Below are 24938 nucleotides of genomic sequence, written 5' to 3'. Positions count from 1 at the left end.
AATGTTGTGGCCTCACCCCATAACAAAGAAACAGCATTTCCGGAGGATGAGGCCCAGAAATCAGGATTTTAAAAATATTCCCAGGTGATTCTAATGTGCAGCCAAGGTTGAGAACCACTGTTCTAAGTCATCATCCCCTGACACCTTAATCACAGCCTACTTGCATGCAGGGTTAATTTGACAGTCAGATGAGACTGGAGGGAGCATGGAGTAAGAGGGGGTTCTGAAATAAACACAGCCCTCAGGCGACTTCCTTGAGCACTGCCTCAGGTTGGCCTTGGGAGAACAGCCTGAATCATCCCACATACCAACCGCATTGGTACGGTGACTCAGGTTGCCAATCCTCATACCCTCAGGGTCTACCCTCCTTCAACTGTGAGGGACCAAAGGCCCTTCACCACCCTCTTTTGGCCCAAACTCTGTTCCTTGAACATAAACCCTCATTAGATAACTGTGGCAGGGTTTTGAAGAGCTTTTTTATAACGATTGTTCCCAGGGATGATACGTTATATGTGTACGGCCAAATTTGCAAAGATTTGACTATTTTAACTAAACAGAACTGGTCAGTGAAGTAATGTGTTTTGTTTTGTTTTGTTTGCTGTTTGTTTGTTTAGTCCTTGGTTGGTAATCTAAAATCAAGAGTCCTACAAAGTGTCTTAAATACAGAGCATTATCAGGGCCCGATGGAACACGAGAAGATACAGTCTTCCTGATAGGTTAATAGATTACATTAGGTTTTCCTTTTACGTGGCTTTTGTGATACACGACATCATCTTACCTGTGGTGCACACACTCCACACGTGGGAACTCTACTTGCCGCTGAGGCTTGCTTCTGCTATACTTAATGACTTTTTTTTTTCATTTGTCTTTGCAACTCCCTCTTGCCCCTTCATATTCTCTCCCCTCTGCCTTTAAAAAAATATCACCATGTACTTCCAAAGACACAGAAAAATAAATGTTAATTTAAATTTCTTCCCACCAAAGTTCAGCAACTTTAAATTCTAAAAATGAAAACTAAACCAAAAAGAATGATATACTTCTTGCATATTTTGGAGAATTTGCTTTACTTTGTAAAACACTTTGTAAAGGATCATGATTCCCTTGAAAAGGTGTTCGGGGTAGAGGATGGGGACCAGAAGAGAAGAAAAAGCCAACAAAAGAAGAGACACAGCTGAAGGAAGGAGTTGGGCACTGACAGGAGTGTTCCCAAAAGACAGTTTCTCTGCTGGGAGCAAAGCAGGACTCCAAGCATCTCAGTCCTGCTGTGTGGCTGTGACCACCTTTAGAACGTGTCTACACAAAAGAAAAAGAGGCCCAAGTTCCCAACACATCATACCCGACATGCGAGCTGTGTCAGCAAGATTCCATTATGTGGCCAAAACTTGGCAAAGCCTGAGGATGGTTATAAATGATTAGACAGCTGGCTGGTGGTTCACCAAGCCCAGCACACAACGCGAAGGTACCCTATTTTGCAGCCCATTTTGCACGAATGGCAAATTGCATCATACCTTGAGCTTAACCCAAATGATTTGGGGGTCCTTTTCTTGTTTTTGTATTTTTTTCCTCAACAAAACTAGAATAGCACATTGGCAAGAACAAGTTTTAGATGATTAAATTGCAAGCATAGAAAGTACTAATTAACTTTAAAATATCATCTGCTAAGGCTAATTTAATTAAAGGTTATATTAAAATATTACAGAACATAAATCCATCTGTTTGGAGGCAAAAAATCAATTTGAAAATATGTTAGTCATCGAGAAAGCCTCTTAATGATGTATCCTTAAATGGTAGCCTTTTCAATTTGTCTTTAATTGTATTTGGCAGGGTACATTTTACCCAGCTAGGATTTTTTCTCATATAAGGCATAAGGAAAATTGGTTCTTCTTTTCTGATAGATTTATAACATACTTTTACGATTCCTTTTTGCAGACAAATGATTGTCTTCCATGCAGGACTTATATTAGGTAATTGAACTGGGCAATGAACTATAATATTTCTACTTTCTTGAAGCATAAGCAGTCGTTAAACATTAAGTTAAAATAAAAGTTAGATACTTTCTGCAGTTTTTGCTAAGAGCAGGTCTATTGCCTTTAACATTCATTAGAAAGTAAAAAAATTGGGATAAACATCTAATTTCCAATTTTGAGACATGTACCATTTCATCTATTTTCTGGCTATAATGAAGTTTTGACTTTACTGGTGAGTGATATCAAAAGAGCTTTCTCTTTTCCATCTCTGAACTCTCCACATACTTTGGAAATAAATTAAATAGCACAATGTATACAATTAGAGAATTTTCAGACTTATCGCCTATTTTTAGAAGGTTTAATGATATGGTTTCTAAATCAGGAACAGTCCACTTCAAAGATGCAGCAAGCAAGTATATAAATAAGCAGGCCTTTTCATTTCTTCCTTCACCGTCTCTTACCACAAATAATAGCTAACACTCTGGAGCTTACTATATTAAAGCTCTCTATTCTGAGCATTTTTCATTTTGAGCCTTACAGCAACCCTGTGATGTAAGTATTGCATTTACAGACAAACCTGGGGCAGTTAGGTCGGTACCTGACACTGGTAGAAACAGGAATCAAATTCAGGCATTCTGGCTCCTGAGTCCATAATTTTAACTACTAAACAAACTGCCTGCCTGTTGATAAAAGGTGGAGAGACAAGATGTGGTCTGAATTTTATTGTGTTTGAACCAGTGCCTTTACTTGAGGACTCTTCTGTGACATACTCCATAATCCATGGGGCATTTGCATCCACTCCATTTGCAGAATTCCCGTATGAAAACATAGATCATGGGTCCCTACCGGCATCTCCATTGTGTTCAGTCTGTGAAAATGGCAAGCGCTGTATTTTTAGGATAAAAGCCTTCTGAGTGCCAGTTATTGATTTCCTTCTCCGATGGGACTCTGTGCTCTTTCCAGGAAGCAAGACTCTCTTGCTTGATTCACCTTCTCCACACTTAAAAGACTTTTTTTTGCCCAAGCTCCTCCCTGAGAAACATGCTTCTTGTGATAACCCAGATGCAAAAGAGCAACCACACGTTCTCTCCAAGTGTGTGGGCCCTTCCTCTTCGTGGATGGAACCACCACAGGCAGCATGTCATGTTAGCAAAGGGAAAAAGGCATTCTCTGCTCCTGGTTTTCTCTCCCTCTTGGGTATAGCTGGGACCCCAGGACAATGGGCTTGGTTTTCAATCATTAAAAGGAGCTAAGTCCCCTTACCCGTCTCTTATTAAATCATACTCCCTTCCTCATGGCACCCTTTCCCATCACTCCCTTATACAATTCCTCAGCTGAGGCATTAGTCGTTTTCTTACTCTTTTTTGTCAAATACCACCCTCTCTCCTTTGGGAGCACAGTTTCTCTTCTCCTATCCTAGTCTCCATCTCATGTCTCTGAGATGGCTCTGTGTAGGCCCCACTTTTATGCAGATTTTTCCTGACCTTTTCAGCCCAAATTCATCTACTTTTTTCATTCTATTGATTTAATTATTGTATCATCAACTTTTAAGTTTTAAAATCAATCACTTTAAAGTCAATCTCTGCTCTATATTGTAGCACTTTAACATTTTGTTCACAATTGTACTGTGAATATATTATTTTGGGTACTGTGAGACAAGAGTACTCATCATCCCCCATTTGGGATTTTCCTAAGCCCTGCTTATTACGAAGGTAAAGTCCCAACTGCCAAGTGGCTAGCTATCACTTGTCTCCTCTGACCAGGCTTCATCCTTCTGCATATACTCCATCATCTCCAGCTGAAGAATGGCTGCTACCACCACATCCATGCTGTGTGGGCACCATGGTGGTTTATACATGAGACTTGCCATTCCAGAAGGGAGTGCTGATCTCTCCATGAATCATGGTGACTTCACTTACCTTCTATACGTTCATTCAGTTGCACTCAAACTGTTCAGATATGTGGAGTTTTCTTAGATTCCAAATGAATTTAACAACTGCTTCTAGATGAATAGCCCTGTGCTGGATACCAAGGAAGCTCTAGAGAATAATGAACCAGAGCCCCTAGCCTGACTCTCACAGTCTGCTGTGAGTTAATTTCCAGAAAACTGCTCTACAGGATGAACTATCACAAGGTGTTTCATTCTTCTGGCCAGAAGTATGTCCAGCCAAATCCGACTTGATAGATTTAGCCTTTGCTGAAGCTGATTGAGGATTCCTGCTAGAGAGAGTCAAAGGGTGGATAGTGAAGGGGTTAACATCGCTGGATGTCTTCATTGGTCAAATGTCTCCTGTGAATCCCTCAATGCTGAACTTTATAATCAGAAAGAAGCTTGAGGAAGGGGAAAATGAAAGCATCATTTATGAGAGACTTGCTTGGGGATCTAATTACCACTCTGAAAAATCTGTCATGAAGAAATTTCAAAACACAGTGAAAAAGAAAATAGCCACACAAAATAGTCTATAAACTGCATAGCAAATTGTCTTGGCGTCACTACACAAAATATTTAAAACTGCCAAAGAGATTTATCTTAGTCAGCTCGGGCTGATGTAACAAAATGCCATAGTCTGGGCAGCTTAAGCAACAGAAATTTATTTCTCACAGTTCTTAAAGCTAGGAACTTCCAATTTCTGAAAGCTTGGGTACTTAGTGAGAGCCCTCTTCCTGGCTTGTAGATGATGGTTGGGAGAGGAAGCTCCGGTGTCTTATTCACAAAAGGAACTGGATTTTTATGCTATTATTCTTAGGATAACGACATTTTCTTTTCGTGTCCATTGAGACAAAGTAGAAACTTTTGAAAAAGAACTTCACTAAGATTTGGGAGAAATAATGCCTGACCAGAAATGATGTGTTCCAGACTATAACTTCCTGGCCCTGAGGTGGAGGGCACCATCACACAGACTTGACCTTGACTTTTGCTAACGCCCCCCTGTCAACACCCTCCTCAGTCTTTTGTCATTTCCTCTTGTTTCTCTTGTGGTCTCTCTTTTAGCCATCTTTCCTTGAAAGAAGGTACTCTACTGGGATGCCTAGTTACAGCCCCTCTGAGCACATAATCAGTGGGTATATTTATACCATTGCTTTAAACCAGGGCAAAGTGCTGGCTGAAGATTGGTCATCAGGATACCTGTCCACATACACGCAGACTGCTCATTCCCTGTGACAGTGCCAACCTGCAAATATGTCATATCACTTGTATGAAAAAATATTAGCTTTTGTTTCCTTTGACTTTGTAAGAACAAATGTCAGAAAAATAGCCCCTGGGAAAAGCTAAGTGAAGTGATTTTTATGAAGACCCTCCTATTCCTCCCCTACCAACAGCCTCACAAATGCAGCATATTTTCCATTCCTCTGATGACATTCAAATACTCAGCTAACATTGTTTATGCTCCTACTATGTTCCAGACATTGTGAGGAAAATGATATAATTCTTCCTGTGAAAAGAACTATGTCTTTATACATGAAAACAACTTAAATTCCATCATAATTAGGGAGTGTCTCAGGATAAATGAAGAGCATGTATTATACACTCAGGCAAGAACTAGGTTTAAAATCCCAGGTCTAAAATTCAGTAGCTGTGTGACTGTACCCTGAGCATCTTGAACTTCTTATCTGTAAGTTGTGGATGATAAAAACCTATTTTCGGGGAACATTGTAAGGATTAAATGAGAAAATGCATAGTGCCTGGCATATAATGGGTACATGGTAAGGTAGATGAGAATAACTTCTTCCTACAGCAGGACTTCTCAAACTTCAACGTGCAGCAGGTTGCCTGGCAACCTTGTTAAGAAAGCAGATTCTGGTACAGTGGGCCTGGGTGTGACCAGAGATCCTGTCTTTCTAACAAGTTCCCAAATGATATCCATGCTGTTTCTCAGAGGACCGCAGTTTGTAGCAAGGAGTTAGAGATTTTTTTTGTTTGTTTTGGTTTTATTTCTTAGGAGTTGATACTGGGGGCAAATCTTAAAAAAAAAAAAGAGTAAGTACCATTAAAGAAGACAACAGACAGTGGAAAGAGGGCACGCCAAGGAGAGAATGGAAATACGGGTCTTTCCAACATAAGAAGCATGGGACTGTGGAAGCCTGGAAGGTCATTTGAAGAGAGAAGTTTGGAATGAGAAAGAATATCAAGACATAGGGTTTCCCATGCCTTGCCAAGGAGTTATTTATCCTGTAGGTAATGAGGGACTCACGGAAGGATTTAAGAATCTGTGAGTGATTTGATCAGCTATGAGATCCAGAAAGATTTTCCTGGAAACAATTAGAGGATGGGTTGGATGGGAGGGTGATTGGAATCAGAAGGGTATTGTGATATACTTGGTGAGCTATGAGCCACTGCAGCAAAGGCAGGGTAAACTGAGAAGAAGTGGGGACTATGGAAGATGTCAGGATATGGAATTGACAAATCTTGGGCATTTATTTAGCTAGAGAGAGAGGAAATGAAGGTTTCTGCCAGGTTTCTGATTTAGGTGACATCACACTCTAAGTAATTCGGGAGAAAGAGAAGAGTTGATGGAAAAGAAAATAGCTGAGTTTGGGAATATGTTAAATCTGGGCAACATACAAATGGAAGTATTTATTAACAAAGCTGGAGTTACAAGAGAATGTTTGGGAGCTGTCAGTGCATATTATGGTAGGTAAAGTTAGGGAGGTAGGTTCTGTCATTGGAGGAGAACAGCAGAGAGAAGTGAAAAAACAAAAACAAAACAAGGACAGGATTGTCATGCAAATCAACATTAGGGGTGGGCAGAAGGAGAGAAACCCACTAGAGAGACAGAAGAAATGATTAGATATAGAGAAGCAGATCAAGAGGACTGCTATTAGAAAAGCCTGGGGATAGGAGATTGTCTAGAAGAAATTGATCAGTTGTGTCAAATGCAGTTAGAAGTCAAGTAAATAGGACTGAAAATTAGGAATTGGTGATATTTGCCAGAGTAGTTTCAGTGGGATAAAATAAAGGAAAGCCAGATGGTAGTAGGTTAAAAATGAATGGAAAATAAGAAAACATAGGTTATAACATAAGATATTTTTTTCTAGAAGTTTGACCATAATGGGAACATTTTAATAATTAGTAGCCAAAAATAGCCTCAATATTGAGTGTTTCATTTGATTGATTGATTGATTCATTCATTCATTCATTCATCATCTTAAGCATACTTATGGCAGCTGAGAAGGAGTGCATAAAGAAAAAACATCTAAAAAATAGGTCAAGACAATGACTACTATAACAATGCCCAGAAGCAGCTCAAATTCATTTAAGACTTGAGGATTAAGGTGGGAGTGGGCACCTGTGTAGATGAGCCACTCCAGATATCACATGCTTGATAGCCCAAGTTTGTTCTGTAACATGAAGGCAGGTTCACTGCGGAGCATTGAAGGTGCAACTGCAGTTCTCTAAACTATGTGGGGCCTATTCTCAAACTTGGGTGGTTTTCTTTAGCACTTCTTGACCCTCTGCTCATATTTCCTTTGATATTGTCCATGAACCTTGTTGTTGATACTTCAAAAAATAGAAGAGCATGTTTTTCATAAATAGAGTATCCTCTGATATTTGGATCTTTGGAATTCCAAATAGCAAGCTGGTCTTCTTCCCTCTGCACTCCATTCATCTGGTTTTGCAGTCATCCAGAGGAGATAGAAATAGGAAGATGGATTGTGTGTGTGCATGGACATATGTTGCACTCTTTAGAGGTGATGACATACATAAAACCATCAAAGAAATCTTCCAAGGTTGCAGAATGAAAAATGTGAAATCTGCTACTTTTATTCATGTAGAAATTTTACTGAGTACCTACCTTCAAACTCTTTAATTCACATAGCTTTATGTGCCAAAATTCTTGTGTTCATTTCACCTAAATAATCATGAGTCTTCAACTTCCTACTCTAGTTCTCAGCTGAACATCATTCAACAATGAACTTACGTAAAATAGCGGTTAATATGCTTTGTTGACTATCAGAGCAACAGGGCACGGGCTTTGGTTTTAGGCTTCAATCTTCAAGACATCTCTGCTGAATTCTGGAGGTCAAATGCAAGTAGAAACACAAATCAACCAGTTCAAAATCCTTGTTTTGGGGGGAATAGGAGGGAAGGAGGGAGGTGAGCAGAAGAAATATAATTTATAAAATAAATGTTCTAAATCTATTTTGAATTACATTTACTGGTAGAAAATATCATTTCAAATATTTTTGAGTGAATGGAAAAGCTCTAGGTGACCAATCTCAATTTGACCACTTCAACTTGTATTTTATATTTTAATTCAATTATCCCCTCTAGTAGTCTTCCATTTTCCCAGTTTCTTTACAAACCACTTCTTAAAAGCTAAACACTGCACAATATAGCTCAATAAAGCGGGGCGGGGGGGCGGGGGGAGAGGAAAAGAAAGAAAACTAAACACTGCAGTATTTAAATATACACAGGATTTCAATTCCTTAGATGTCTCGATAATTTGCCTGAACTGCATACTGTTAAACTGATCTGTGACCTAGGGTGAGGTAAAGGAGTCAGGTGCTCTAGAAACAGTTTAAAAGGGGATTGTGCAATGTTTTTGCCTCCAGGTCAGTGTGACTCTCCTGACTCCCTCAAAAATATCAACACCCAGCATTTTGAAGTACATCCAGGAAATTCCAGAGAATGTCAAAGGGCATATAGACCCTATGCTACACAAAAAATGCTTTAAAGAACAAAAGTATTATTAATTATTTTTTAAATTCTCACCCAAGGATATTTTTTTCCAATGATTTCTAGAGAGAGTGAAAGGAAGGGAGGAGGGGGAGAAGGAGAAAGAGAAGGAGAGGGAGAGAGAGAGAAAGAGAGAGAGAAGAGAGACACATTGATTGGTTGCCTCCCACATGCATTCCTACCGGGGCTGGGGAACCTACAATAGTCTTAGGTGCCCTTGCTGGGAATCGAACCCTCAGCCCTTCTCAGGCCAATGATCTAACCACTGAGCAAGCTGGCCAGGGCAGAACAAAAAATTATTTCATCTAGAACTTAAGGAAATCAAAAGTGGTTTGTATTAGTATATTTTCACATGCAAGTGAGAGACACCAGTTCAAAACGGTTTAAGAAAAAAGCGGATGTGTTGGTGCAGGAGCTCAAAGTCTGCTGTCAGGACTTAGTCTTTCTCCATCTATTGGTTCTGCCCTTCTCCGTTGGTTTTCTTGTCAACTTGATTCCCCTTTGCTTGGGCAGCAGCACACTTAGCTCCTATCACCCTAGCAACCCTAGTGAAAAAAGAAGAATTTAGTCTTCTAATCATTTCCAACAAAATTCCTGGACTTACCACCGGTGGTGGGTGACGTGGCTTTGGTCAAATTCCCACCCTCAGCCCTGGAGAAGACATGGTTGAAGGAAAAGTAGTTGTTTAAGAAAAACCTTTGTGCTATTTCCACAAAGAGAGGAATGAATCCAAAGGCAGGCAGGTAAAAACAACAGACGCCCTTCACTGCCTTCAAGTTATGTGGTAGGCTCTCATGTGGATAAGGGGATAAGCTTCTAGGGGGCCCCAGAAATGAACTTTACAGAAAAGCAGATTTCAGCTCAGTCCCAAAAGGACCTTTTCACAGTCAGAACCATTAGCACTTGAAATAGGCTGCCTAAAGGTGTGCCAAGTACCAGGCCTCTCCACGTGTTCAGGCACAGGCATCTGTCAGTAGCGTTGAGCAGGGAATTCCTGCATTAGGCAGAGCTTTGCCTGCATGACCCGTAAGTTCTACAATTCTATTATCCTTGTTAATTTCCACAATTCAATTTGCAGTACAGGATAAACAAACCAACCTAATTTGATCTGGAAATTCTGCAGGCTATCACAGGTCATTTAATCTAAAACACATGGCTCCAGCCATTACCATGTTTTCTGAAGTCATCTAACAGACGTGGTCCTTAACAAGGTCTCCATGTTATTAGTTTCACTTATGGCTTTTTCCAGCCTCCTGCTTATTACACAATTGCCTTTCATTCTTAAGATTGGGTGGGGAGAAGCATGAAAGACTTTTCTTCTTTCTGCCTTTTTTCCTCTTAAACCTTATAATAGGTGAGCCCCAGTTAAAATTACATTGCTTACATCTTTACCTTCAAATTTGGCTTGCACTTTGCAGGTTTAAGAATCTATGAGAAATGGGAGCAGAGGCCCTGGGTAATTATAGGTCTGGACAAAGTTTATTAAGGCAAATTTTCAAAGAAGAAAGAGTGAGATTTTTAAATTTGATATTAAATTGTAAAGTCAATTTAAAATACTGCAATGTGGTTAGAATTAGAGCACCAAGCCATTTGACCCATACTCATGAAAAAATAAACACATTTGTGTTAAGTAATATTTGTTTCTTTCACAACTAAAAGCACCTCACAAATAAAACTTTGTTTTGCCAGAGTATGTCCATTTTGAATAACTGATATTTTTCTTGTCTTTTTCAGTGAATGTTGTGTCGATGTTGCAGGAATTCTGGGAAAGCAAGCAGCAGCAGAGGGCCACGTTCCCCAGTGAAGGTGTGGTGGTGTATGAGTCACTGCCATCTCCTGGGCCTCCCTTTGTGAGTTATGTGACCCTTCCAGGGGGAAGCTGCTTCGGCAACTTTCAGGTAAGAAGCAACCATACGTTGGTCAGTGAAAGTTAAAATAGAGTAAGCCCTTTAATAAAATGGCAACATTGTAAGTTTTCTTGGTTGCAATGAAAAAAAGCTGTGTCATATTCCATTATATATATGTACTAGAGGACCGATGCATGAAATTTGTGCAAGGGGCTCGGCCCTCGCAGCCTTGGCTTCGTCCAGAAGGTTGTTCTGCTGTTCATCTAATTAGCATATTAGCTCTTTATTATATAGGATATATATATGTATATATGTATATATGAAAATTGGTCAGATATTTCCATTTTTTAAACTGGAAATATTTTACATTAGGGTATCCCCTAATAATTCTTTATGGAAAGTGAATTTTACAGCATTTTATTTGCCTGATAGTTGCTGCCTTTTTCCCAGAAAATATTTTGGAATATAACTTAAAGAACAAAGGAACTTTGGTAAAGTCCTTCCATCATGACCCTTCCACCAGTAGATAGTGTCCACTTTCCTGAATTTTGTAATCAAGTACTAATCAATCTACTACATGCCAAAGCATGAACCAACAGCAAAGATTAAGATTTACAGGGCTGGGCTCAGGCACTTGTGCTAAGTTCAAATTCTGCCTCTAAATAACTGTTAACTCTTGGGAAATTGATTTAACTCCTTGATCTCCTCAATTTTGAGATGAGGAACAATATCCACAGGATTGATCAGGAGTCATGAGATATACATGCAATGTGTTTATTCAGTATTCCAATTGTTTTGATAATTATTATAAAGACTTCAGGTGGTTAAATCTTTATGATGTTTATGACAGGTGTAAATGATGATTCATTTCTAGTTGTACACCTACTCACACAAAAACATTGGCCTAATCAACATCTGGTTATCAAGTGTGTGTAACAAATACTCACTGAGTGACTAGGAAGTATCCAGCATCGGGCCAAGTAATGAGGATATGGTTCACACCTTGAGGGAATCAATGTACAAAAATATTATAGTAACTACATAGGATTGTATTTGAGGGTCAATAAAAGCATAAAGGAAGGAACTTCTCAGTTTACCAGTCACCTTTGTAAGTGCCTTTTTAGTACAGTAAACTATCTCTCAATTTGCAATAACTGGCAAAATGCCTTATTATAGTTTGTGGAAAATGTGAAACTCATAAACATTTAAGTTTCCCTCTTACCTTTGACAAGCAGGAAGCCCAGAGTCAACTTTTCAGTGTATCTCTTTGTAGTGTAAGTCTACAGAACTTAATGTCATGTAATACTTAATATTATTTATATTCCCACCTCTAGTGTTCCTTTGAACTTAGTATGTCTCACTTACTTATTTTATCCTATTAGCATGTATCTGTTTTATGCTATTTTACATATTTTGTGGAGTGAAGAGAGAATATAGTTTACATAAATAGACCCACAAATCTGACACCTAGGGGAAGCCAAAGAAGGGTTCATGAGGAATGCAATCACAAGCCAAGATCTGCAGTTGAGGGTGTCTTTGTCAGTAGGTAAAGGAGAGTTGACATCCTCAGCATAGAGAATGGTGAATGCAAAGGCATGGAGTGACAAAAACCACACACACTATCAGAATTTTGGGAGTTTTCCTTTGTCTGTGGCAGGGAAGTGGTGGGAGATGATGGTCAGGTACCCATATCAAACCATAAGGGATCTTCATGCTTTGTAAAGGACAACAGGTTTTATTCTATATAAAATCAGCACCACTCAAGGATTCTGAGCAGGAGAATGATATACTCACATGTGTTTCAGAGAGTATTCTGGCAGTAGTAAGAGGTAATTTAAGGCTAATTTAAAAACTGCTGACCCAGCCAGTCAGTGAGGTCTTGCCTTCTACCTTGAGCAATAGTCACCAGTGGATTTTGACCTCTGGCCAATGAAAGTGAATTGCTTGATGAGAATGATGTGAAAGTGGGTCTAGAAGCCTCAGAACAGAGCTTGTTGTAACCCCAAACACTTAGACAAGAATGATGGGCAGGGAAGGGCAAAGAAAGGCAGCCACTGCAGAAGGGGTTCTCTAACTTATGTGGCTCTGTAGTACCATCTTCAAATGTTCTAAGGTGAAGCCTGCCCACTGTAAAGTAATAGTCTCCATCAGACTTCCTGTTTCAGGGGAGACCTCCTCGGGAAACAGACCTACTCACCACCGAGTGGGCTTTTGAGAGCCACCTAAACAAATCTATTTCTTTGTCCATGAAGGTCAGTGGACTAAAGATCACCAAACATTTGAGGAAAGCTAAAAGAATAAGAGAAAAGTTCAAGGCAAGCAAACAAAAGAACAGAAATAATTCAAGTAGCAAAGGACACAAGAGAGTATCACAATGAGTATCCTCAAAAAATTGTGAGAAGATATTTATCCCCAAAATATTCTATACAATAAAAGGCTAATATGCAAATTGTCCCTTTGCGAGTTCGACCACTTGCTGTGACATGCACTGACCACCAAGGCGCGGCACAGAATGAAGGAAAGAAGGCCCTGGTCGGCAGCCAGAAGGCTCTGATTGGCCCTGATCACCAGCCAGGCCTAGGGACCTTACCCATGTATGAATTTTGTGCACCGGGCCTCTAGTCTATGATAAAAGGAGTAAGTAGGGAACAGGAAATTTAAATATGACTGCCAAATTAGAAGAATAAATAAATAAAAGAGGAGTAAGTAGATGAGCGGACATAGATCATAGTCAAATTAGTAAAAGATAACAAAGTAAAAAAAATAAAATAAACAGTAAAGTAAGTCTTCTAGAACAAAACAAGAGATTAAAAAAGATAATACAGGAGACATGGGGATAAATCTGGAGGTAAACATCCTAAATAATAAATAGCTAATATGCTAATTAGACCAAACAGCAGAATGACGGACAGTCTTGACAACCATCCAGACGAAGCCAGGGCTGTGAGGGTCGGCCAAGGCTGCGGGGCTCCAAAGACCAGCTGAAGCAGCCATGGCTGCGAGGGCTGAGCCCTTTGCATGAATTTCGTGCATCAGGCCTCTAGTTAATTTAATATTAGTTCTAGAAAGAGATAAAGGAAATAGCTAGGTAGAAATAAATAATGGAAGCAATTTTCTTTGAGTTAAAGAAAAGCACAGATTTTTATTTTGAAATGGTCAATCATATTCCAAGCAGAACCAGGACAAAAGAATCACTTAGCTCTGTGACTGTGTAAGACTGAGCATTCTGCTTAAAAGATGGATCAGGGGACTTTATTTGATATAGCATTTGTACATTAATATAACCATGTGTTTGTTTTAACATAGACTGACTATACATGAGGGTAGCTTTGGTAGAGTTAATGAAGTAGGGCAAAAACTGACAAACCAGGTCAACAAAACCAAAAACTATGTATTTGAAAAGATAAATAAGGAAGACAAATCTTTGGCATTTCTGAGTAAGAAAAAAACCAACACATATACTACACTAAGCATGAGAAAAGGGATGCAATTATAGGAACATAATATAGGAATACTACATAAACAATTATATTTTTAAACATGAAAACTTAAATGATATTGAAATATCCTGAGAACTCTTTGTATTATCTTTGAAACTCTTCTGTAAATCAAAATTCATCTCAAACTAAAAAGTTCTTTTTAAAAAAGATTTCAATAGTTCCCTATTACCTTCTTATTATACACTAAATTTTGTAATCTGTCAATAAAGATAATACGATTGTCCCTAACATTTTTTTCCAGCTTTATCTCCCTGAATTCCTCTCCTGACGCTCAGTGATTCATTCTAACTGTTCTTCATTCTTGCCTTGACCTCTTCTGGCCCCTTACACACTCACACTGTGACCTGCTCGTGAGTGCTGTTGCCACCTTCTCTTCATGTCCAAACCCTGCCCAACTCCCAGGACTCCACTCAAATGTCACATCCCTCATGAATTTCCCTGAACCCCATGCTAGATTTCTCTACTTCCTCTGATTTCCCAAAGCAGTTATATCAGTTTCACTTCTAATATTTTATGGGTTTGTTTTTACCATAGGCTACAGCTACTTGTATGCATGTGCTATCTCTATAACAAAATGTAAGTGCCTCAGGGACAGGGTCTGTATTCTTATATCTCTATGATGCTAAGCACTGTACTTTGTATATAGTAAGTGCCTAATAAATTTTTTTGACTGAGTAGCTAAATGAATGAATGACAAGTCCCAAGAATTAATGAGTTTATATTTGTCCATTTTTACATATTAATTGATATACAAAGTAGCATATACTATTATATACTGTTTAATATATAAATTAAGATATTTCACCTAACTCTTCAAGACAGTGAGGTGAGAAGGCAAAGTCAGTAACATTAAAGTCAGCTCATATCTGTGGTTAAAGTTTTGCAAGTGGATTAATTTGGAAGTACTGATTTAATAAACCTTCTAGCCTTGGCCAGGTGACTCAGCTGGTTGGAGTGTTGTCCTGTACACCAAAAAGGTTGTGGGTTCAATTCCCAGTCAAGGCACATGTCCAGTTTGTGGGTTTGATCACTGGTCAGGGCATGTATAGAAGGTAATGGATGTATGTTTTTCTCTCACATCGATGTTTCTTTCTCTCTCAGGTGTGCTCTCCCTTCCTCTCTCTAAAAATAAATAAAAACATATTCTTGGGTAAAGATTTTTTTTAAAAATCCTTCTAATTCTCTCTGCATTTAATTTATACATTAGTAACTTTACATTCTGTACCCATGACCACGAATAACCACAATTTTGCCATACTCACACCCAGGTATGCATTATATTTGTTCATATGTAATAAGTACACTAATTATAACTATCTATAATAATAAAAGCATCATATGCTAATTAGACCGGACAGCTGAACAACCTTCCGGATGTCCTCCCAGACATCCTTCCGGACAAAGCCGCAGAGGCGGGGGCTGAGGCAGAGTGGTTAGGGGCGATCAGGCAGGCAGGCGAGCAGTTAGGGGCAATGAGGCAGGCAGGCAGAGGCGGTTAGGGGCAATTGGACAGGCAGGCAAGTGGTTAGGGGTGATCAGGCAGGCAGCCAGGTAGGCCAGTGGTTAGTAGCCAGCGGTCCTGGATTGCGAGAGGGATGTCCGACTGCCGGTTTAGGCCCAATCATGGGATCGGGTCTCAACCAGCAGTCAGACATCGCCCAAGGGATTCCGGATTGCAAGAGCGTGCAGGCCATGCTGAGGGACCTTCCACCTTCCCATGCACGAATTTCATGCACTGGCCTCTAGTCTAGAATATAATGCATTTGACAGATTCGTGAATGGATTAGAGCAGCCGTGGGCAAACTACGGCCTGTGGGCCGGATCTGGCCCATTTGAAATAAATAAAACTAAAAAAAAAAACAAGACCGTACTCTTTTATGTAATGATGTTTACTTTGAATTTATATTAGTTCACACAAACACTCCATCCATGCTTTTGTTCCGGCCCTCCGGTCCAGTTTAAGAACCCATTGTGGCCCTCGAGTCAAAAAGTTTGCCCACCCCTGAATTAGAGGCATCAAAGTAAGACATTCTATGCTCTTGTTTTTGTTTTTGCTACTTTGAGAACTATGAAGTTTTAAATTGTCTCATAAATTTCTACCCAAAATGATAGGACTTCCCTTAGGAAGTACATTCAACATCCTCTTTGTGGTCTTTTAAAAATAGAAAATAAAATGAAAAAACTGAACTTTTCAGCAGGGAGGAGTCTTGGTGATCTCTCTGATCATTTCAGGGTCTCCTTTTCCTTATGTTTAAATCATCATATTTTAAGGTTCTCGGGAGGATTGATAACATCCTCGCTTTAAAAGATCCGGAATTTCCTGAATCAAATATGTTTTGAAATTGTGTTTGGGTGACTGACTGCCAAATCTGGCCCCTTAACCCATTTGGCCCTCCAAAATATGATTTGAGAAAGAAAAATCAGGAAGGAAAAAAAACAGAAAAAAAATTCCCCCTAAAGCAATGTCCTTGCACTTTTCTTTGTCAGTTCAGAAACCATCTTAAATGATATTTCCACCATATAACATTTCATCCTGTTTTTGCCAGCATTTGGCCTGTGAGAGCCTACATGCTCATTCCTGCAATGCCTTTAACGTAATCAAATGTCACCCTTGTGCACTGCAAATCACTTCACGATGGATTATTAATGCCAAGACCATGTGCTGAGACATGGAGAAGCCGTTATGCCAGCAGTAGCCTTCTTACTGAGCTGTGGACATCACCTCCAATGGTGCCAAGTAATTGAAAATACTTGAAGTGTAGTATGGGACTGTATTGCATGCTACACTAATCCCTCTAGTTTCATGAAAGCTATAAGAGGTTACGCTCATTCATTCTTTAGAAGAGTGGTATTCAGACTGTGCTTTCGTTTTCTGGCTAGTACAAAGGAAAGCAGTCAAAAGGTTCTGATGGACACACACCATTGGTTTTCTGCAAAGAAACCTCCTATTGAAGTAAAATGGAAGCTGTGTCCAAGACGACTAATTAAAGAATTTTCCATTAGTCTTGACACCACAGCCCCCCCAAAAACAGAGAACTAGAGGGAAAGAAAACAGCCATATCCTGTCTTTAACCCATTCCTGCATAAACTACTATAGTAGAGGAAAAGAAAAGTGAATATGTGATTCATTTTCTAATTTCTAAACAATAAATAAAATGACCTATTAATACTAAATTATTTTTCTTTTAGAAAGTTATAATGAAACACATTAATACTAATTGTGTTTTCTATAAAGAAAGCCATCTTCTAATATTACAGGCATTAAGTAGGAATTTGTGCATTTTGGATGTTTTTTCTTAATGCCATTTTTATCTAGGCAGTTAATCCTTCTCTAGTCACATATCATTACCATTAAAACTGCCAGTTATTTCCATTTTTTTTTACAATAGGAGCAACACAAGGGCCATCAGATCAACCTCTGGCTCCCCTCTTGATAAACTCAGAAGGAAAGCTGCTCATGGTTTCAGTAGCTGTTTTGTTTCCAAATCCAAAAGGGGAACATAATTGTTTTACCTTATTTTACACTTTATTAAAAGGTTTGTGAGTCAAGTTTTATTTTCAAGCCAGTGACATGGTCTTCCATATAGTCTGCTAGAGTGGTTTGGATTAATGAATTTTATTCTTATTTGGAATAAAAAGCAGAAAATCCTTTGGGTATTGTAGTAAACCATGCGATTACTTATGTGCATGAGTTATGGTTGAATAAAAAATGTATCCCTTGGCTAAAACATGGATGTGAGAGCTCAATTTATTTGAAAGACACTAATTCATTAGAGTATCATATCTTTTTTACAAGCATTTGTTGTTAAAATTGCTCCACAATAATAAATACAGGCGCTACACACTGGGGTCAGTACTTAGCCCACTTGTACAATGCCAGACACCAGAGGAAATTGAGATGTAAAATTGCCGCAGCCTGTTGATTGATTTTGTTGCTTGTTTGTTTGCTTTTACCCAATGTTTGGTGTTGCATAGCAGGACTGCACAGCTGGGAGACGGGACATGGAACCCTCACAGCAGACGAGTTCCTTGCAAAGATCTGTATCTAAAAGGCCTTTAATTCTTATGCCACTTAGTTTTCAAACCAAAGCCTTTGCCTGTGAAGATACCTGGAAAAACCACTTTCAAAGGCTCATACTGGCTAAAAGACTAGGGTGTTTCACTTTTACCTACCACAGTAAGCATACTTCACCTATGTTATCAGATATAAAACACATATTTTATACTTTCAGGCATTGAAAGATTCTTCTCAAAGTCCAGGGAAGTAAAAGGATACTTAAATCACAATAAGCTAAGTTTATAAAATTAAGTTTTTCCCAGGAGAGAAAGACTAAGAGAAACTTTGGATTAAATCATGGACTTGGCTTAATGGGATTGTAATGCTCTCTTTCTACCAATTATTAACTAAGGCCTCATTCTAACATGCCATGCCCTAAGAAGTGAGTGAGTTTCTGCCATAAAATTGAGACTGTTACCCTTTACTAATGCTGTATTTCTATGTGAAATCAGCCATGACCTCTTTTGTCCTGTCTCTAGAGTTGTTTATTTGACTCAGATGCACAACACGCTATGCATTGTAACTTCACTTCTAAAGGAGGTGTTTCTTGGTAGAAATCTCCACAGAAAAGCATCCTACTTTGTAACTAATGAGACCCAAAGATAAGATTAGCTATAACCCCTTCCCATTTGAAAATCATATGTCACCTAATGATCAAACAGCAACAATTTGCCCATGAAACTGCAAGTGCATATTACTTTAAGGAAACCTTATATTTATTCCCCAGCCCTTTGTTTTATGTCTTTTCTTATCAAGCACAATGAATACAGGTGCTTGGTGTCCAAAGAGAATAGCGGAGTGTAGAGAAAGGAACACTTGGGAAAGGGCTTCTTGGTAAATAAAGGCTTGAGGCTCTCCATCCCCGTCTCCCAGCTCCTCGAGGCAAATTTTAGGAAGATGCTCATTGTGTCAGGACTTGCTGAATGAGGAAGAAAGGCTGACTCCATCTTCCCCCAACCCCTCTCCACCCCTCTTCGTGCAATCAGAGCCAAGTCCCTTTACATCAAAGCAACTATAAAAATAAACCAAAACTCTGAGCCCTGATCAATTCATCTTGTCTTCACCTTAACTTGAAAAAAGAAAAGGAAAAAAAGAAAAAAGGGAAAAGAAAAAACCTCAAGGAGCAAAATACAACATGGTTTTGTAATAGTTACCAGGGCCCTTGGTCTAGGTATGTGTGTAGAATAGCATGTGTGGCAGAGGTAAATGAGGAGGGGGCCAGGTGGTTTGTATTAGAAAAATAACATTCTGACCTGCCATGTGCATGAAACGTTTCTTTCAGTTGACAGGAACTGGTGAGTTTTCTCTGAAAATTGGACTCTCAGACCATTCCCCTCCCCCGTAGCTAGCAAAGAGCCCCCATTCCCTGCATACACAGAACTCCAAATTGTTCCCAACATGACCTATAGAGAAAGACACATGATATTAACTTGGGTGACCTCATTTCACCGGTTGCCCTTTTTTCACATCACCATCTGGAAGGGGGGAAATGTTAATATATCTACAATTAGATAAATTGGAGCACATGCAAATGTTCATGCTTAGACGAGGGCACACAAGGTCTTAAAGAACTGAAAGGGGGACAATTAGCAGCAGGGCCTGGTTTGTGGCATTCTTGGTGCTGATGGCTTGCTGTCATGAGGGAACGGAGGTGTTGGTGACACTGACCAGAGCTGGCAGGCCATACACACACACTCCGCAAGTCAGGTCACTTGTTGAGACTCGGACTCTGAGTCACAAACCACCTGAATGACAGACACTACAGCCTAAAGGATTTGGGCAAGAATTCTCACCTCTCACAGAGTCAGTTTATTTGATTTGGCCACCTGTAAAGTCCCAGCTCAGGCGATCCCCTTGGGTACCATGTGCTCTTGAGCCGAGTGAATGCCGCCTACATAACACTGACTTGCTCTGGAGTCCAGGGAGGACATCTTCAGCTTTGAGTTCCCGTGTAGGTACAATCTGTCACACTTGCTATTACATGACTGTTCTTTTTCCAAAGCCTCGCTCTTCATAGACCATTTCTCAACTGCTTGGCTAGCCTTAGTAGGCACTAAGTAAAGTGTGACTACGTGGTTTTATACATTTTGGATCTGCAGACCTATTTTTTCTTGATGTCTTTAAAATACGAGTAATCCTAAGAGGTCTTTTGTATGTTTAAAATGGAGAGATGTTACTTATATCAATGTCTTTTCACCTGCTCTCCTAAAGAAAGCACTACAGTTGGGATGTATGTACAGTAAGCGCTTGGGGTCAGAAAACAGCTGCTCCACACATGTATTCTACCTATTTTCTAATACAAAACATGGGGAAAATTATTAATTAAATAAGGGCCACAAGGAAAGTAATTGCCCAGAGTATAAATTGTGTTGGTCTGGCTGTAAGGTTTTTCTACGAATAAACTTTAAAGTATTTAAGAAATAATTAACTATAAAACCAGTTTCTTATTATGCATTTCTATTTTTATGACATGTTCATGACTACCAAAATTGTATTTCAATTAACTTAAGAACTTTTGTGCATCCTAAAAAATTGACTAGCCACCATTCTATATGGGGGTGGCGTATGGCCCAATTAATATTGGTTGATGATTACTTTTTCATTACATAGTGTGGGCACTTTGGAAAATTATCATGGAAGAAATAGAAACTACTGAGCAGAGAAAGAAAATTGAGATCTTAGTTAAGTCGGTAGTGTTTATATACTTCCTGAGGGCCTAAATTTAGAACTGTCATAAAGGATTTTTTTTTTTTCAGCTTGAACACTGCTTTCCTCGAGATATTTCCTTGTGAGAAATTAGCATTTTTGATGTTAGCAGCAGTGGATTTACCATTATGGTACTGTGATTTATAATAAGAAATATATATTTGTTCTTCAGTCTGGTTTCTGGCACAGAGCTCCTAAAACCCTTCGTTATTCATAACAAAATCCCTTTCTACCACACCTGAGTTTGTGCCAATAAGGTGACTTTTGGAAAACCCCTAATGATGGGGACTGGTGGCTGGGCAACCAACCTTGTGATTAGAGGGTTAGAACTTTCAGCTCCACCCTCTGACCTCCTAGGAGGGGAGAGGGGCTAAAGATTGACTTACTCACCAATGGCCAAAGATTTACTCAATTATGCCTACATTATGAAACCTCCATAAAAATCCCAAAAATTCTCAGAGTTTCTAGGTTGGTATACATCTGGAGAGCTGGGAGGATTGTGCCTAGAGAGGGCACGGAAGCTCTGAGCCCCTTCCCACATACCTTGCCCTGTGTATGGTATCTCTTCCTCTGGGTAAGTAAGTTGTTTCCCTGAGTCTGTGAGCTATTCTAGCAAACTATGAAGGAGGGGGGTTATAAGAACCTCTCGTTTATAGCTGGTTGATCAGAAATGTAGGTGACAACCTGGACTTACAGTTGGTGTCTGCAGTGGGGACAGTCTTGTAGGACAGAGCCATTGGGACACATAACCTCTGTTTCCGCATCTGCAAAATAAGGATAACAAAAACCCAACCTCATAGGATTGTAGTAATAACTAAATGTGACAGTAAACATAAAGTGCCTAGCTCAGCAATGAGGATTACTATTATTGGGCTCTCCATTACAGCGGGCTTAGAGCAGTGGTTCTCAACCTGTGGGTCGCGACCCCTTTGGCAGTGGAACGACCCTTTCACAGGGGTCGCCTAAGACCATCCTGCATGTCAGCTATTTACATTAAGATTCATAACAGTAGCAACATTACAGTTATGAAGTAGCAACAAAAAATAATTTTATGGTTGGGTCACAATATGAGGAACTGTATTTAAAGGGCCAGAAGGTTGAGAACCACTGGCTTAGAGAATTCCTTATTACCTGACGTGAGCAAAGCCTTTGTATTAGTCATCTACAGCTGGGTAACAAATTACCTCAAAACTCAAGTTACCTCACACTGTTTCTGAGGATCAGGAATCTGGAAGCTCTGGCTCAGGGTCTCCTGGAGGCTGCAGGCAAGCGGTCAGGGAGCTATAGTCACCTGAGGCTTGATGGGGCGTGGAGGATCCGTTTCCAGAGGCATGGGCTCCTTACCACGTTTGCCTTCCTGTAGGACTGCTCACAGCATGGAAGTGACTTCCCCAGAGCAAGTGCTCCAAGAGAGAGTAAGTGTCATCAAGACAGAGCCACTGTGGCTTTTACAACTTAATATCAAGAGTGACATGCTGTACCTTCTGCCATATTCTACTGGTAGAATACAGCGTGAGAGGGGCTGCACGAGGGTGTGAATACCAGGAGGCAGAGATCCCGGGGGAGGGGGGACTCTCTCAGAGGCTGGCTACCACTGCCTTACATAGTTTTCCTTAGCAATGCCACAGACGTGCTTTTTTTGCTTTAATTTTAGATTAGAGCCAGGAGGCTTTGAAATGATTACAGTGGTTTCTAATCTACCAGCAAATGAAAGGCATCTGAGCATCAAGATAAATGTCTGAGTGAGGTCTGCTAGCCACTTGAAAAGCATGTGGTTCCACATGCCTAAGAAATCCACAGCTGACTTCAGTAAAATCCCGGCTATTAGATATTCCAGCTCTGCACTTTCACAAAGTGCAAAGGACAGAAGTTGTCTCTCTCTATTAACAAGTAAGAATGGTTAGCAGATAAGGCACGGTTTGCAAATCTGTATTTATGATTGGGGTCTGGCTGAAAACAGAATAAACCATACGATCTGGGAAGTCTAATTCTAGCAGGAAGTTGCTTTGAAATAACCCCATGCTTCGCTCACTCTCCAACTGATGTCTTTGATGACCGGTTTGGACACGTCAATAAAATGTTCTGTCACTTACTATATGTTATTTTCTTGCAGCTCTTCCCACTGTTTGATGGTAACGCTAACCGTGCCTGTTCTCTCAGCAGAATCCACACTCTGATTCCGATTTGCCAAGCAGATTGCTTTTGGCTAAATGTCCTGCCCACACCTAAAGGTCCTTCAGGTTCGAGAGGCCCCATTAAAAGATCCCTAAAGAAAATATGCGGCCTTGACTGACTTGGATTTGTAGCTCTAGCTCCAAAACTTAGAAGAAAGCGGCTGGTTAACATTATAAACATTTTGAAGTACTTGTCTTTCAGAAATGCAAAGAACCATTGTAAGAAAAGCCCTTTGATGGCTCAGAACTTATTGTATGCGCTTATTATTAATTGGTACACTTTCTCCCCCATTTCAACCGAAGATTCTGTACATTGCAACAATGAAATAAGTAAAGACATGTGTCCACTTTAAAACCTTGCTATTGGTGCGGTCTCCTAGACCTAGTCCTTTCCCGTGCTTTCTGGGTAAAGGCTCCTTCCTTCCCTCAGCCCGGCAGCACTTTGATCTCAGAAGCAGTGCCATTTGGTTGAACTAGTAAGTGTATGTGGTGCCTTTGATCTGGTACTTAGCGGGGCTTATTTAAAATAGATAGCTTCTTTCATCTAAATAGTGTTTACCAGGTCTCTCTCTGTGAAGGACGGTTTCAATTGCTATTATTTAGATAGTTCTATAAAGTTTCTTAAGAGTGCCCAGGCCTAAGTCTAAGTTCTGAAACCCCAATGGCAATATTATAGATTTTGGAAAGCAAATTCCTATTAAAATGAGCTGCCCCTATAGATGTCAGGTACTATTTGCAGAAACTTTCTCTGCTTTTTAATGAGGAACTGATTTTCCAAAGAATAATAAACATATCCTATACTCAGACAAAAATGGTAATCTCAAACTGTCTGAACTTAATGTCCAATTATCCCTCTGAAATTCACATATTAATATATTTTTACATTACTCGATTATGCATAGTACACAGGGTATCTTTAAAAGAGACTTTTTAAAAATAGTAAATATAGCCCTAGCCGGTTTGGCTCAGTGGATAGAGCGTCGGCCTGCAGACTGAAGGGTCCCAGGTTCCATTCTGGTCAAGGGCATGTACCTTGGTTGCGGGCACATCTCCAGTAGGGGGTGTGCAGGAGGCAGCTGTTCGATGTTTCTTGCTCATTGATGTTTCTAACTCTCTATCCCTCTCTCCCTTCCTCTCTGTAAAAAATCAATAAAATATATATTTTTTAAAAAAATAGTAAATATATGTATCTTTAATTCTCCTCTTTAAGAGGATTTCTTGAGCATTTTATTAGGTGCACTAGTGATTTGTGTTTAGATTTCCTAGGCAGCATTTAGTTATTCATTCAATAAACTGTGTTGTAGGTCCAGAGACTTAAAGATGACTAAGCCACAGACTCTGCCCTTAGGTTGCTCGCAGCCTGGAGTCTGGGGGCAGGTACTAGCAGGCAATTATGTAACAGTGTGTGAGTGCCTCTCATGGACAGCGGTCCTCCCAGCCCGCCTTCGGAGGGATCAGGGAAGACTTCCTAAAAGAGGTGGCACGCATGCTTCAGTGAGATACTGCTGACTCAGAACTCAACGTCCCATAAATTCCCAGTCAAGTCCAAAGCCATGCCTCACGATTTAATACAGGTGGCCTACACCTTGGGAGAGGTCTAAACCTTGAATGGCTTTGCTTATTGCCTCAAGCTACCCCAAAGTCTTCTTTGGAGAAAGACCCAAGCTGCTTTTCACATACATTTTAGACCTTCAGCTTACTAGTAATTTTTTATTTAGAGGTGATATTGGAAATCTCTTTGTGTTGTTTTTAATCATTCTGTCTTTTAGGGTCCTGGCATTAGGAGGAAATCAGAGGGGCCAGGGCCTGACCTCAGGAGGCTAATCTGGATTTGTGGAGTTGGGGAGGAGAGTCTGGGCCTTTAGATGACACACTACTGTGAGTTCGGAGTGTTCCTGGGGCAGTGCAGGGATGGTCAATGTGCTGCAGGCAAACCACAGGGACTTGGCCTTTTCCCGGTGGTGCTACCAAGCCACTGAGGCTGTGAAACTGCAACATGAAGTGGGAT

At 39.9% G+C, this 24938-nt stretch overlaps 1 protein-coding gene across 1 annotated transcript in view; it reads left to right on the top strand.

Annotated features, from left to right (window-relative positions):
• Positions 1–24938, top strand: part of LIX1 (limb and CNS expressed 1) — a 45803-nt gene that overhangs the window by 6206 nt on the left and 14659 nt on the right. Inside the window, exon 2 of the mRNA XM_006755122.2 lies at positions 10381–10544. Within this exon, the coding sequence (XP_006755185.1) occupies positions 10381–10544 (164 nt within the window). The remainder of the gene's footprint in view (positions 1–10380; positions 10545–24938) is intronic.

The sequence above is a fragment of the Myotis davidii genome, unplaced genomic scaffold (genome assembly GCF_000327345.1).
Source record: "Myotis davidii unplaced genomic scaffold, ASM32734v1 scaffold473, whole genome shotgun sequence".
Classification (NCBI taxonomy): domain Eukaryota; kingdom Metazoa; phylum Chordata; class Mammalia; order Chiroptera; family Vespertilionidae; genus Myotis; species Myotis davidii.
Note: the sequence above shows the minus strand (reverse complement) of the source record. Positions and strands in the feature narration are given on the sequence as shown.